At 34.8% G+C, this 13,654-nt stretch overlaps 1 protein-coding gene across 2 annotated transcripts in view; it reads left to right on the top strand.

Annotated features, from left to right (window-relative positions):
* The window catches only part of ABCB7 (ATP binding cassette subfamily B member 7), a 149,635-nt gene that overhangs the window by 67,559 nt on the left and 68,422 nt on the right, over positions 1-13,654 (top strand). For both annotated transcript variants that reach the window (XM_049644676.1, XM_049644677.1), the window contains exons 2-3: positions 2,231-2,308; positions 4,506-4,592. In XM_049644676.1, coding sequence (XP_049500633.1) covers positions 2,231-2,308; positions 4,506-4,592 — 165 coding nt within the window. The remainder of the gene's footprint in view (positions 1-2,230; positions 2,309-4,505; positions 4,593-13,654) is intronic.

The raw sequence follows: 13,654 nt of genomic DNA, 5'->3' as shown, positions 1-13,654 counted from the left end.
TCAGAATGGATAAAAAAACAAGACCCATCTATTTGCTGTCTACAAGAGACTCATTTTAGATCTGAGGACACCTTTAGATTGAGAGTGAGGGGATGGAGAACTATTTATCATGCTACTGGAAGCCAAAAGAAAGCTGGAGTAGCCATACTTATATCAGACAAACTAGACTTTAAAGGCTGTAACAAGAGATGAAGACGGGCATTATATAATAATCACAGGGTCTATCCATCAGGAAGAGCTAACAATTATAAACATCTACGCGCCGAATACCGGAGCCCCCAAATATATAAAACAATTACTCATAAACATAAGCAACCTTATTGATAAGAATGTGGTCGTTGCAGGGGACTTTAACACCCCACTTCCAGAAATGGATAGATCATCTAGACACAGGGTCAATAAAGAAACAAGGGCCCTGAATGATACATTGGATCAGATGGACTTGACAGATATATTTAGAACTCTGCACCCCAAAGCAACAGAATATACTTTCTTCTCGAGTGCACATGGAACATTCTCCAAGATAGATCATATACTGGGTCACAAAACAGCCCTTCATAAGTTTACAAGAATTGAAATTATACCATGTATACTTTCAGACCACAATGCTATGAAGCTTGAAATCAACCACAGGAAAAAGTCTGGAAAACCTCCAAAAGCATGGAGGTTAAAGAACACCCTACTAACGAATGAGTGGGTCAACCAGGCAATTAGAGAAGAAATTAAAAAATATATGGATACAACGAAAATGAAAATACAACAATCCAAATGCTTTGGGACGCAGCGAAGGCAGTCCTGAGAGGAAAATACATTGCAATCCAGGCCTATCTCAAGAAACAAGAAAAATCCCAAATACAAAATCTAACAGCACACCTAAAGGAAATAGAAGCAGAACAGCAAAGGCAGCCTAAACCCAGCAGAAGAAGAGAAATAATAAAGATCAGAGCAGAAATAACAATATAGAATCTAAAAAAACGGTAGAGCAGATCAACGAAACCAAGAGTTGGTTTTTTGAAAAAATAAACAAAATTGACAAAGCTCTAGCCAGGCTTCTCAAAAAGAAAAGGGAGATGACCCAAATAGATAAAATCATGAATGAAAATGGAATGATTACAACCAATCCCTCAGAGATACAAACAATTATCAGGGAATACTATGAAAAATTATATGCCAACAAATTGGACAACCTGGAAGAAATGGACAAATTCCTAAACACCCACACTCTTCCAGAACTCAATCAGGAGGAAATAGAAAGCTTGAACAGACCCATAACCAGCGAAGAAATTGAATCGGTTATCAAAAATCTCCCAACAAATAAGAGTCCAGGACCAGATGGCTTCCCAGGGGAGTTCTACCAGACGTTTAAAGCAGAGATAATACCTATCCTTCTCAAGCTATACCAAGAAATAGAAAGGGAAGGAAAACTTCCAGACTCATTCTATGAAGCCAGTATTCCTTTGATTCCTAAACCAGACAGAGACCCAGTAAAAAAAGAGAACTACAGGCCAATATCCCTGATGAATATGGATGCAAAAATTCTCAATAAGATAGTAGCAAATCGAATTCAATGGCATATAAAAAGAATTATTCACCATGATCAAATGGGATTCATTCCTGGGATGCAGGGCTGGTTCAACATTCGCAAATCGATCAACGTGATACATCACATTAACAAAAAAAAAAGATAAGAACCATATGATCCTGTCAATCGATGCAGAAAAGGCCTTTGACAAAATCCAGCACCCTTTCTTAATAAGAGACTCCATTCAGACCTAAATATATACAGATTGATAGTGAAGGTATGGAAAAAGTTTATCATGCAAATGGAAGTGAAAAGAAAGCTGGGGTAGCAGTATTTACAAAATACACTTTAAAATAAAGAGGGTAACAAAATACAAAGTAGGACACTACATAATAATAAAAGGAATAATCCAGAATGAGAAATCAACAATTATAAATACCTATGCAACCAACATGGGAGCACCTAAATATATAAAGCAACTGGTCTAAGACATAAAGGAAGAAATTGATAGTAATATAATAATAGTAGGGAGCATTAACACCCGACTTACATCAATGGATAGATCATCCAGTCAGAAAATCAACAAGAAAATAGTAAATTTCAATGACATTTTAGATCAGATGGATGTAACAGCTGTATACAGGAGAATAGAGGAAATCTCTTAATATTATTTACTCTGAAAGTTCTTCCTTTTTTTCTCTTCTGTAGATCCCAGAGTCATTAAGACATACTACATGGCAGAGACTGGGAAAAGGCAACTTAAGACAGATACTACATGTTACCAGGGTAAGATTAAGCAGATACTTCTACATATAACTCAGAAAAGTGTGCATTTCTTTCAGCATTTTCAAATGTATACTATATATTTTGTATTTCTCAATTCCTCTTTTTATTTTTTTCTAAATAGAAAGATGAATAAGAAATTATGTTTTTGCTCCTAGAAATAGGGATAGATATCTTGATTATTTTTTCACTCCTGGAAAGATCTATCAGAATCTCTTGAGATCAGTGCCAGCTACAGTAACATTTTCAGAATTATTTTATAAATGTAATATCAGCTTGTTGACCTTAAAATTATCCTGGTAATTTGTATCTGATGTATGGAATGCTATAAGATTTTCAAATGAGTGAAAGCCCTTTACCTTAGAAGATGTTCAGGGACTCTATGCTTATTAGAGCCTGATGCTTAGTTTACTTGTTGATAAACGTTATTTTTCATTGTTAATATAAGTGAAAGACAACTTCAAAATTTCTCAGTGTTCTGAAATTATACAGGCAATTCTCCAAGATGGGAAAGGTTGGAAAATTAGAAGACAGTCTAAACCCTGAGTACTACGTTTATTATTTCTAACAGTTATTTGCCTTTAAAGTACAAGGCATTGTTCTAATTTATGCAGAGGCTATAAAAGTGAATAACATTTCAAACTTTTGCTTTGTTGAGAACTTATTATCTTCTGTGGTATTCATCAGAGTGCTTGATATAATTTGTTACCCAGTCTTTTAGATGGAAAAAAATGTCACAGAGACATTATCACACTAAAATTTGTATTTTGATGTTTTCCCTTTAAAAATGCTTTAAGATTGTTGATCCAAGAATCAGTAACCCATTTATGGCAATTATATTTTTTGTTCTCAACTGGTGCAAATAGGAAGACACTTTTGGTTTTTGTGATTCCATTTTCATAGCTTGACCCAAAAGCTCATACTATTAGGATTTAGCACTGATACACATTTGTGTTTGTAAAGTACTGTGTCCTTCATTAATTCATTAATTATTATTATGGCTACTGAAGAAGCATTATTATACATTATTATATGTATTCATTTCATTATGTTTTAACTGAGGAAAACTTTAAATATTAGCAATTTAAATTTTGAGTCTAATCTTTACTGTCTTAGTAACTTTATATTTCTCAAATAATTTAACTTATATATTTCTCTAACCTAAGAATCATTCTTAAGACCTATTTTAGAAATTTGTAGTAGGCAAGATGTTTCATACTTTCAAGGCTAGTTGAGAGATTTATAGATAGCTCTGTTTTATAAGCTAATCCATTAAGCATTGAAAACTACCCTGCCCACATACAAGACACTGTGGTATAAACCATGGGAGATACAAGGATAAAAGAGACTGGCTTAATTTCAAGAACCTTACCATGTAATAGGAAAGACACAACACGCATGCATATTACTATAGCATAAGATAGACAGTAAGCATTAAAAATACATATATAGGGACACCTGGGTGGCTCAGTTGGTTAAGTGTCCAACTTCAGCTCAGGTCATGGTCTCACAGTCCATGAGTACAAGCCCCATGTCAGGCTCTGTGCTGTCAGTTCAAAGCCTTGAGCCTGCTTCAGATTCTGTGTCTCCCTCTCTCTCTACCCCTGCCCCACTCATGTTCTGTCTCTATCAAAAAATGAATAAACGTTAAAAAAAATTTTTTTTAAATACTCATGTATGTATATATATATATATATATATATATATATATGTATATATATCTACACACATATATATATGAGAAAGAATAAGGAAAAGAATCAGTTATATAAAATGAACTATATTAAATTATAAAGCAAAAATGTATACATGTGGAAAACAAGTGGGATATAATTAGTTAACCCTAGGATATTCTTTGCCAATGATAAGAGTAACAGATTACATAGTACTATGGTAGCAAATGACAATAAGAAAGCTGGTATAAATCAAATAGAAGTGTAATATAAGTCAAAGTTCTTAAACATTCATTTCAAAAGCTCTTTAGAGAAAGTAATTCTGAATGAATATTAGTTATATTTCAGTATCTTTGTGTAAGTGTATTGTAAGCTAATCGTGAAGGTGTTTTGCTTTGTTATGCTAGGTTAAAAGCTATGCCTATGAATTTGTATGTGATACATTCATTAGATTAGGCTAAGTCAGAGTTTTAAAGATCTGAAATTCTGTAATAGCTAATGGATGACTTGGTATCATCTTCAACTAGGCTCTCCAGGCATGGCCACTGATAGAAAAGAGGACATGTTGGCATGGTCATGCAGGAGGAGGACTCCACACAGACCCAAAAGAAGGGGTAAGAGTGAATAACAAGTAACTACAAATTCTTATACATACTGTATTTGCACAGAATGCACGCACGCGCACACACACACACACACACACATTCAAGATTATTATCTTCCAGAGTATTTTGATTGACTCTTATTACCACAGGTTTTCTAATGCAAAACGTTATGAATTGACCATGGTTATATGGCTGAGACTTTCTTGGGCTTAAAACAAACAAAAAATATCATGATTGACTAAAAAAAGAAAAAAGTTATCAACCTAAATATTTTATTTATTCACTTAAAATAGCATTGGTTGATGTTATTTGTTATATAATCCAGCCTTATAAATAAATAGGTAAATTAGATTTAGCACTTAGAAGCAATTTGTGTGTGTGTGTGTGTGTGTGTGTGTGTGTGTATGTGTATGTGTTGTGGTTAACATTTCCCCTTCTGTACACTTAGTTTAGAAAGATCCTAGAATGTCCCCTAGCTTCCTGATAAATCTTCCATCTACCTGTTCCATTCATTTAATTATCCATATTCTTTTTTTCATATTTTTTTAAAGTTCTTATTTTAATTCCAGTTAGTTAATATACAGTGTTATATTATTTTCAGGTATATAATACAGTAATTCAGCATTTCCATATATCACTCAGTGCTCAGCACAACAAACAAGTGTACTCCTTAATCCCTCCCCATCACCTATTTAACCCATTCCCCACCCCCTTCCATCTGGTAACCATCAGATTGTTCTCTGTAATTAAGAGTCTGTTTCCTCTTTTGTCTCTCTCTATTGTTTTCCCCTTTGCTTGTTTGTTTTGTTTCTTAAATTTCTACGTATGAATTAAATCATATGGGTATTTGTCTTTCTCTGATTCACTCATTTTGCTAAGCAGTATACTCTCAGGTTCCATCCATGTTGTTACAAATGGCAAGACTTCATTCTTTTTGATGGCTGAATAATATTCCAGTGTGTGTGTGTATTCATCAATCAGTGGACACTTGGGTTGCTTCCATATCTTGGCTATTGTAAATAATGCTGCTATGAACATAGGGGTGCATGTATCCCTTTGAATTAGATTCTTGTATTCTTTGTGTAAATACCCACTTGTGTGATTGCTGGATCTTAAGGTAGTTCTATTTTTAACTTTTTGAGGAACCTCCATACTGTTTTCCACAGTGGGCTGCACCACTTGGATGTTCTTAACACTACTAACAAAAATAATAATGCTGCTCAGGAGGTATTTAAATCATCTGTTTATCCAATCTCTGTAGTAAAGGGGATTATGGAAAAACAGTGGTGGTTTCAGTATTTGAAAGCTCTTGTTTTTTTTTTTTAAAACGTTTATTTATTTTTGAGACAGAGAGAGACAGAGCATGAACAGGGGAGGGGCAGAGAGAGAGGGAGACACAGAATCTGAAACAGGCTCCAGGCTCTGAGCTGTCAGCACAGAGCCCGACGCGGGGCTCGAACTCACGGACCGTGAGATCATGACCCGAGCCAAAGTTGGACGCTTAACCGACCAAGCCACCCAGGCACCCCTGGAAGCTCTTGTTTTTAAAATGGATAAATTAGAGGGTTGATGGGGGTTGGAGGGAGGGCAAAGTGGGTGATGGGCATTGAGAAGGGCACCTGTTGGGATGAGCACTGGGTGTTGTATGGAAACCAATTTGACAATAAATTTCATATTAAAAAATAGAGAAATTAACAAATTATTTGTTTTATAATAGAATCTTCAGATTTTTGAAGAATTTTGGTGCTATACTCCTGCATTTAACCTTTTATAATGTGCTTCTTTTGAAGAATGAGTTAGTTTACTAATTAGTTAATTCTGTGCTGATAATAACATGAGTAATGAAGAACTTAAAATAAGGACTACTTTCCAGACTTTGCTTGACATACTCTTTTTTTATGTTTGAAGCAGATCCTCATTGGATATAGTCAGAAGCTAGTAGTATTACAAGAGAGATTAACATGTACTAGAGCAATCAGAGAGCTTTGGTATAAAACTTGATATAATCAGGAGTGGAACAACAGCTTGGAGTATTAAAAAATTGGAGTCCTGGGGAGATAATGGAATAACAATTCTCCAGGCTTGTTCAACTGAATGGACACTTAGACCAATGGACAAGAATACTTGGATGACATGGAGAGGCTGTTTTCTAGCTCTGATTTTATACATCATCAAGTAGCCTTATGATCTTCATCTCATTTTTCCAATTGACTTCCCTTGGGATAGGGAATTTACTGACTGGCCAATGTGAATATCAGTCAGCTTGTTATTTTTTTATTATACATTATTAAGTTGACTGTTGAGTACAAATATATTTCGTATGTACCATAAGCCATTTTAGGACCTTTTCACTCTAGTATCAGACTAATAGAGTATAGAAAACAAACCTTAAGGTACAGAGAAATTAATAATAATAGAGCTTTTCCTGATAATAGATCTTTCATCTGTTATCTATAAACTTATTGTATACTTATATTCCCAGTAATATTGGAGAAATTCTTCAGTTACCCTCTCAATTTTTCCATTAGACATCTGCTCAACTTGCTTGTCTTTTTGTTGCATCCACACGACTCCTGAAACAGAATGCTAAAGGCACCAGTGACAGTCACAGCAAAGTTTATTGCAATGAGAGGCAAGGCCGACCAATTGGGACCGACACTCTTAACCAGAGTGTGGCCTCGAACAGCCGGGGTACAGAGTTTTTATAGCTGACCACATCATCTCCTCATCACCTGGGAACAGAACAAAGAAATAGTTCCCAGATGGGGGTGGAAACAGTTCAGACCTTCTGCCATTAAGCCGCAACCAGTTGACCTCCTTGACCCTGCCTCTGGCCCACTTTTTCAAAGTTCTCAACATGCCCTTGTCCCAATCCAGTCAAACACCAATCCAGTTGATTTCCCTTGAACTTTTGTTCCCTTGATTGATAGGACAAGGCTGTTATCTCTTAACCTACAGTGTCAAAACAAAGCTGTTATTTCCCAAGGCTACAGGTTAGCCCTACACTGCAATTTAACCCTTACATTTTGACCTAGCTTTTATCAAGCCACTGTTATTTCTAACAGTATTGAAGTAGTGATTGAATTTATTCCTTTAATTGCAGTTACTTACCTTTAGCATGGATTGAAGAGACAGTTCTCTTCTCTGGACAGTTTGCTTATCCATGAAATTGTGGGCATTTCCACATTATTTGCTGCTTAATTGGTTCTTTAGGGAAAAAGCATTCAGTCTGTAGCACACATTTATACAAAACAAATTGCATCCAAAATTTTTAGTATATATTTTATTCTTCCTCACCACAAACTTTGCCCCTAAGTAGTTTCTTTATAAACTAGTCCCTTGATCTAGGATTAGAACATTTCTTGCTATTAGAATTCAGGAATATGATTTTTTTCTTGAAGTAATCTCTACACCCAATGTGGAGCTCGAACTCACAACCCCAAGATCAAGAGTCACATGCTCTACTGACTGAGCCAGCCAGGAACCCCCTGAATTTAGCAATGTCTTTAAAACTAGAATTCTTAGATAAATCCCATATCAGTTAAAGAAAAGGTGATTCTGTTACCTTTATCAAAAGCTCATTTTCTTTTTTCTTACTCTTTTATTTTCTTATGAAAGTCCATTAGGCTACACACCCTTGGAAGCAATGGACTCTTGGTGGAAAAAATTGTTCTTGAATCAGTGCTTGATAACCTTTTCTAGTAAAAGATATGAAGTTACTGACCTGAGAAGCAAAGCATACATGTAGCTTATTAATACACAGTTTTCTTTAATATCTTAAAATTCTACCCAGTGAGTTGCTTCAGATGTGTTTTAATTTTTTTATTTTCCTTTTTGTGCCCTGCTCACATAGTTATTAGCTATAGGTATTCATTTACAGCGCTTATGGCTGTGAGGGACTACATCTCTCCCTCAGGTCACACTACTGAATTTAGCACTGATCCATATAAACAGTTATACCCTATTGAGTCATATGCACCTAATTTTATTTATGCATCTGTTTTTGGCTCACCATGCTGTGATTGTGCTGTTTCAGCTCCCTGTGCACAAGTAGATATTCCTTTCATTATTTCTTTTTGTCTGTCTAGCCTCGTAAGGCTTATGAAGCTCTGTATTAGTACCAAATAAGTAAATATTTAAAAATATTTAAAGATCTGGGGGCACCTGGGTGGCTCAGTTGGTTAAGCGTCCAACTTCGGCTCAGGTCATGATCTCACGGTTTGTGGGTTCAAGCTCCACATCGGGCTCTGTGCTGACAGCTCAGAGCCTGGAGCCTGCTTCTGATTCTGTGTCTCCCTCTCTCTCTGCCCCTCCCCTGCTCACACTGTCTCTCTCTGTCTCTCAAAAATAAATAAATATTAAAAAAATTTAAATATTTAAAGATCTGTCACTTAGATTAAGATGATTTAATAAATCAAATAATAGCTATGCCTTCTGAATATTAATGACAATGTATCCTCATGTGTTTAAGAATAGATAATTTATTAATTGAATAAATATTTATTGAGTGTTGTTTCTGGTATCATCTCTTTTTGTAGCACCTATTTTTTTTATGTTGGCCCACCTTATTTTCAGTTACTTTCATCTCCTCTTTAACAGCTCTCTGATGTTCCTAAGTATTTTCTTCCAAACTCATTTTGTTATCATACAGAAATCTTAGCCCATTTACATTCCTTCTTACATTACTTTTGTGTTTTTTTTTTCTGAATCCAATTGATTTCCTTTAGTATAGCAAGCTAATTCCAGTACGTAGTTGAGACCTCTGTAAAAACTTTTATTCCTCATACTATAACATAGTACTAGTTTTAATGGGGCTTAAAATGTCAGTTCCATATTTTAAATTTGAGGCTATTTATATTTAGCTTTAGCAAGAAGGCAGCATTGTATATATTGTTATTTAGCAAACAGGAAAGTAGATTCACTCCTACTTTTGTAGGCCTTTTAATGATATTTCTAAAGCATTCAAATTTAGAGAGCTTTTGTTATAATATGTCATCACAGTTATGTTTTTATTTTGACCATTTATTTATTATTTTTGAGAGACAGAAAGAGCGCAAGCAGGGAAGGGGCAGAAAGAGATGGAGACACAGAATCAGAAGCAGGCTCCAGACTCTGAGCAGTCAGCACACAGTCCAACGTGGGGCTCCAACCCAAGAACTATGAGATCATGATCTGAGCTGAAGTCAGTCACTTTAACTGACTGAGCCACCCAGGTGTCTCACAGTTATGTTTTTAAAATAATTTTTAAATTCTATTTATTTTGAAAATGATAAACAGAAAAGTGAAAGAAATTTATGTGTTCTGTTTATGTGTAAGTGAGGCTTAAATAAAAATTATGATTTCAACCACTGGCTACTTCAGGAATTTTTACCCCTGCAAAAGAACTTCCTTTCCTTAAATCATTGTTTGTTTGTTTTCCTATACTGTGATTACTCCTTACACAGTATGTTTTCAAATAAGCCAATTTCTTGTTATCCTCATTAACCATTTCCAATATTTTCTACCCTTTCTTTAAGAATGTGATCTTAAAAGGGTATGTATACTATTTATGTTTCTTAGTCTGAAATGAAAAGGTAAGTTGATATGAAGGTGATTTTGAATTCAGTCTCAAGCTTGTGGCTTTAGATAACCCTTTTGTCTTTTAGGATTACCATTGTGTATCCAATGTATGAATTATGGCTGTTCACAGTATGATGATTGTGGTGATTTTGAAATGTGATATATGATCTTTCAGGATCTGTATCGAGACCTCCCCATGTTATTTTATTTTACTCTTGTACAGCCGGAATGAGTTGGTTTAAAATTCTTTAAAACTGTGCCTCAGCCTCTGAAATTCCTTTTTGATTTAGCCTCCACTTATAAAAAAGATGTTTTTCAAACTTTATAGGTATCTAATGTATAACTTAAGTCATGTACTTTATAGCTGAATGGACTCATAATGCATGATTACACAACTTCAGAACCCATTTTGTTAAATGAAATGGTGACATTTTATGCACTATTAAGCCAACTAGAATAATTTTCTTGCTCTTAGCCATAACTTCTCTGTGTCGTAATTGAAAAATTTTGGGATCTGTTGTAGATGGTTTTGACAGGAGAGAGTATTTCTAAAGATATGCAGAAGCAGGGCCTTTTTGTCATTATTCCATCAAGAAAAATAAGATAAAACCTGTGAAATGGGAAAGTGGTTGAATGCCTCAATTTGAGTTATAATGCATTAAATTATATTTATTTAGTAATAGTTCAATTGAAAAAGTGACTTTTAAAATTATAGCCTTATCCCCATTTAAAAATACCTTACTGGTTATGAGAACATATGTGAGTATATGTGTGTATAAAATAAAACATTAAGAACTGTATTTTCAGCATTTCATATTTTTGCCAACTTATATATATATATTTAAAGTTTATTTATTTGATGGAGAGTGAGTGGGAGAGGGAGAGAGGGAAGGGGAGGGAGAGAGAGAGAGAAAGAGAGAATTCCAAGCACCACCTTTTATCTTTAAAGCAGCCAGGAATGTAGTCCTGTTTTTAGTACAATATGAACAGTTTTATTTCTGTTGCACTTTACTCAGTAAACAGACTGAGAAATCACTGAGAAAGAGACTAGAAAAATAGTTTGCTGAGTTTGGGGGGCAATAACCATAATATAAAACTACCCTGAATAATATAATGTGTTGTCCTGGGTTTCTTATATGTTGGCAGTTTCCCCCCATTCCTTGCTGTGTGTGTACATTTACTTGAAATTGGGTAACTTTCCTCCCACAAAATGAACTAATTTTTTTCTTACTCTATATGAACTACAGAAAATACAAGCAAGCAAAAAGAATATAAAAAATCATCAGTGATTCCATCTACTCACAGCTACTTATTTTAACACTTTGGGGGGAATTGCTTTCAGACCCATTTGTATGCATGTGTAAACTCATACACACGTCACTTTTTTAACATGAAAAATAAGTTTTGTGCTCTGCTTTTTTCACTTCACATTTTTCTGTGTCACTACATATATTTCTGAATGGCTACAGTTTGTTTTATACATTCACTATAATTTGTTTACACAGTTCTCCATTATTGGTCATTTAGGCTGCTTCCAACTTTTTTCCTGTTAAAACTGCATGAGAATAAACATCCTTAATAGCTAAGTTTTTCATTCTTTTATTCAATGGATACGTGTTGAGTACCTACTGTATGTCAGGCACTATATTTGGTATTGAGTTACAACAGTGAGCACCAAACACAAAGTTGCTACTCATATGGAATTTAAATTCTAACAGGACAGCAGATATTAATCAAATCACTTCTGTATATGTAGTTTATAACTAAAATGGATGCTCTGGAAGAGAGGAATACTCCAATGTGAAAGAATACAGCCAAGAATCCTGAGTGGGGTTAGAGAAGGCCTCACTGAAGAAGTGCTGCTTGAGTTGGCAGTTAACTAATTAGAAGAGATTGGGGAGTGGATTGGTGTTGTACAGAGGGAGATTATTTCAGACAGAATGAGTGATATCGTGCAAATGCCTTGTGGCAGGAGGGATTATAGCATATTTGAGGAACTAAAAGAAAAGAAAGCTAGTATGGCATGAACACTGAAAGCGGTCAGGAACCAAGCCAAGCAGACCCTCACAAGCCACGTTATGGACTTTGATCTTTAAGAGCAATAGGATGCAGTTGAAGGGTTTTAAACTGGGAGTAATATCTGATTGCAGGGTGAACTAATTGAATAGGGAGCAGAGTAGATGCAGAGAAATCAGTTAGGAGATGGTTACAGTGGTTTAGGTGAGAATTTGATAGCTTGGATTAGGTTGGTAGTGAAAATAGATTCAGGAAATTTTTATAAAGTAAATTTGATTCGACTTAGAGAATATTCTTAAGTATTTTTTAAAGCATAAGTTTCCAGAAATGGAATTCATGACACAAAGGGCAAATTATTTTAAAAGCTGACGGTGGGTATCAAATGCTTTCTGAAAAGATTGTTTCAGTGTACTCTCCCACTAACAGCGTGTTAGAGTACCCATTTCAATACAACTTCACCAGCAATGAGCATCAACTTTTTTTAAAATATCTATTCCAGAAATGGAGTAGATACTTCAGTTTTTAAAATGGAGATTATTTTGCCAACGATAATAACATAGTTTTGGAACATATATGTATTGATCTTATTTTGGCTTTACAGAGTGTGGTTTTGATTTTTTTTTTGTTTTTCTTTAATTTTTTTTTTACATTTATTTCTTTTTGTGAGACAGAGACAGAGCACAAGTGGGGGAGGGGCAGAGAGAATGAGACACAGAATCCCAGGCAGGCTCCAGGCTCCGAGCTGTCAGCACAGAGCCCGACGGGGGGCTTGAACCCACAAACCATGAGATCATTACCTGAGCCGAAGTTGGACAGTTAACCGACTGAGCCACCAAGGCGCCCCTGGTTTTGATTCTTAATATTCTGCCTCCAAAAGCTGAAACTACATATTTCATGGGAATGTTGCCTCAGGAACTTGAGAGAAAGAAAAATGTGAGATGATTTAGTAATGAGATTAAGCATGATTAGAAAATTGTGTTTTTGTTGAAATTTTTAATAACCCAACCTTTGTTCTATATAGTTAATACCAAGACTCCTACTTTCCTAAACTTTGCTTTATAACTCGACTTTATCATGAGTTTTTACTGAGGGCTGCAAACTGTATTAAATAAACATATTGATAAAGAGCCCAAAATATATAGAGGTTTTAACCACAAAGATGGAACTATTGAAATATTTCTTAAATTTTGTGTAATGCATTGATAGCTTAATAGATGAGAAATAAATGTATAGTACAAGTCCCTTTGCCTCCACTGAATACCTTTTTGGCAATATGAAGATGGCTATAGGTGGAAGTAAAAACTTAAGGATATAAGTAGCTTTTTAAAAGCAATTGAAATAGTTTCTCTTTTTCCAGGATATTTTGAGGTTGAAAGATATTGACCTCAGATTCAGAATGAAAGTTATGTATGCAAATATCTTCTCCCATTCAGTACGTTACCATTTTATTTTATTTTATTTTAATTTAATTTAATTTAATTTTATTTTATTTTACT

Source organism: Panthera uncia, chromosome X (assembly GCF_023721935.1).
Source record: "Panthera uncia isolate 11264 chromosome X, Puncia_PCG_1.0, whole genome shotgun sequence".
Lineage (NCBI taxonomy): Eukaryota > Metazoa > Chordata > Mammalia > Carnivora > Felidae > Panthera > Panthera uncia.
Note: the sequence above shows the minus strand (reverse complement) of the source record. Positions and strands in the feature narration are given on the sequence as shown.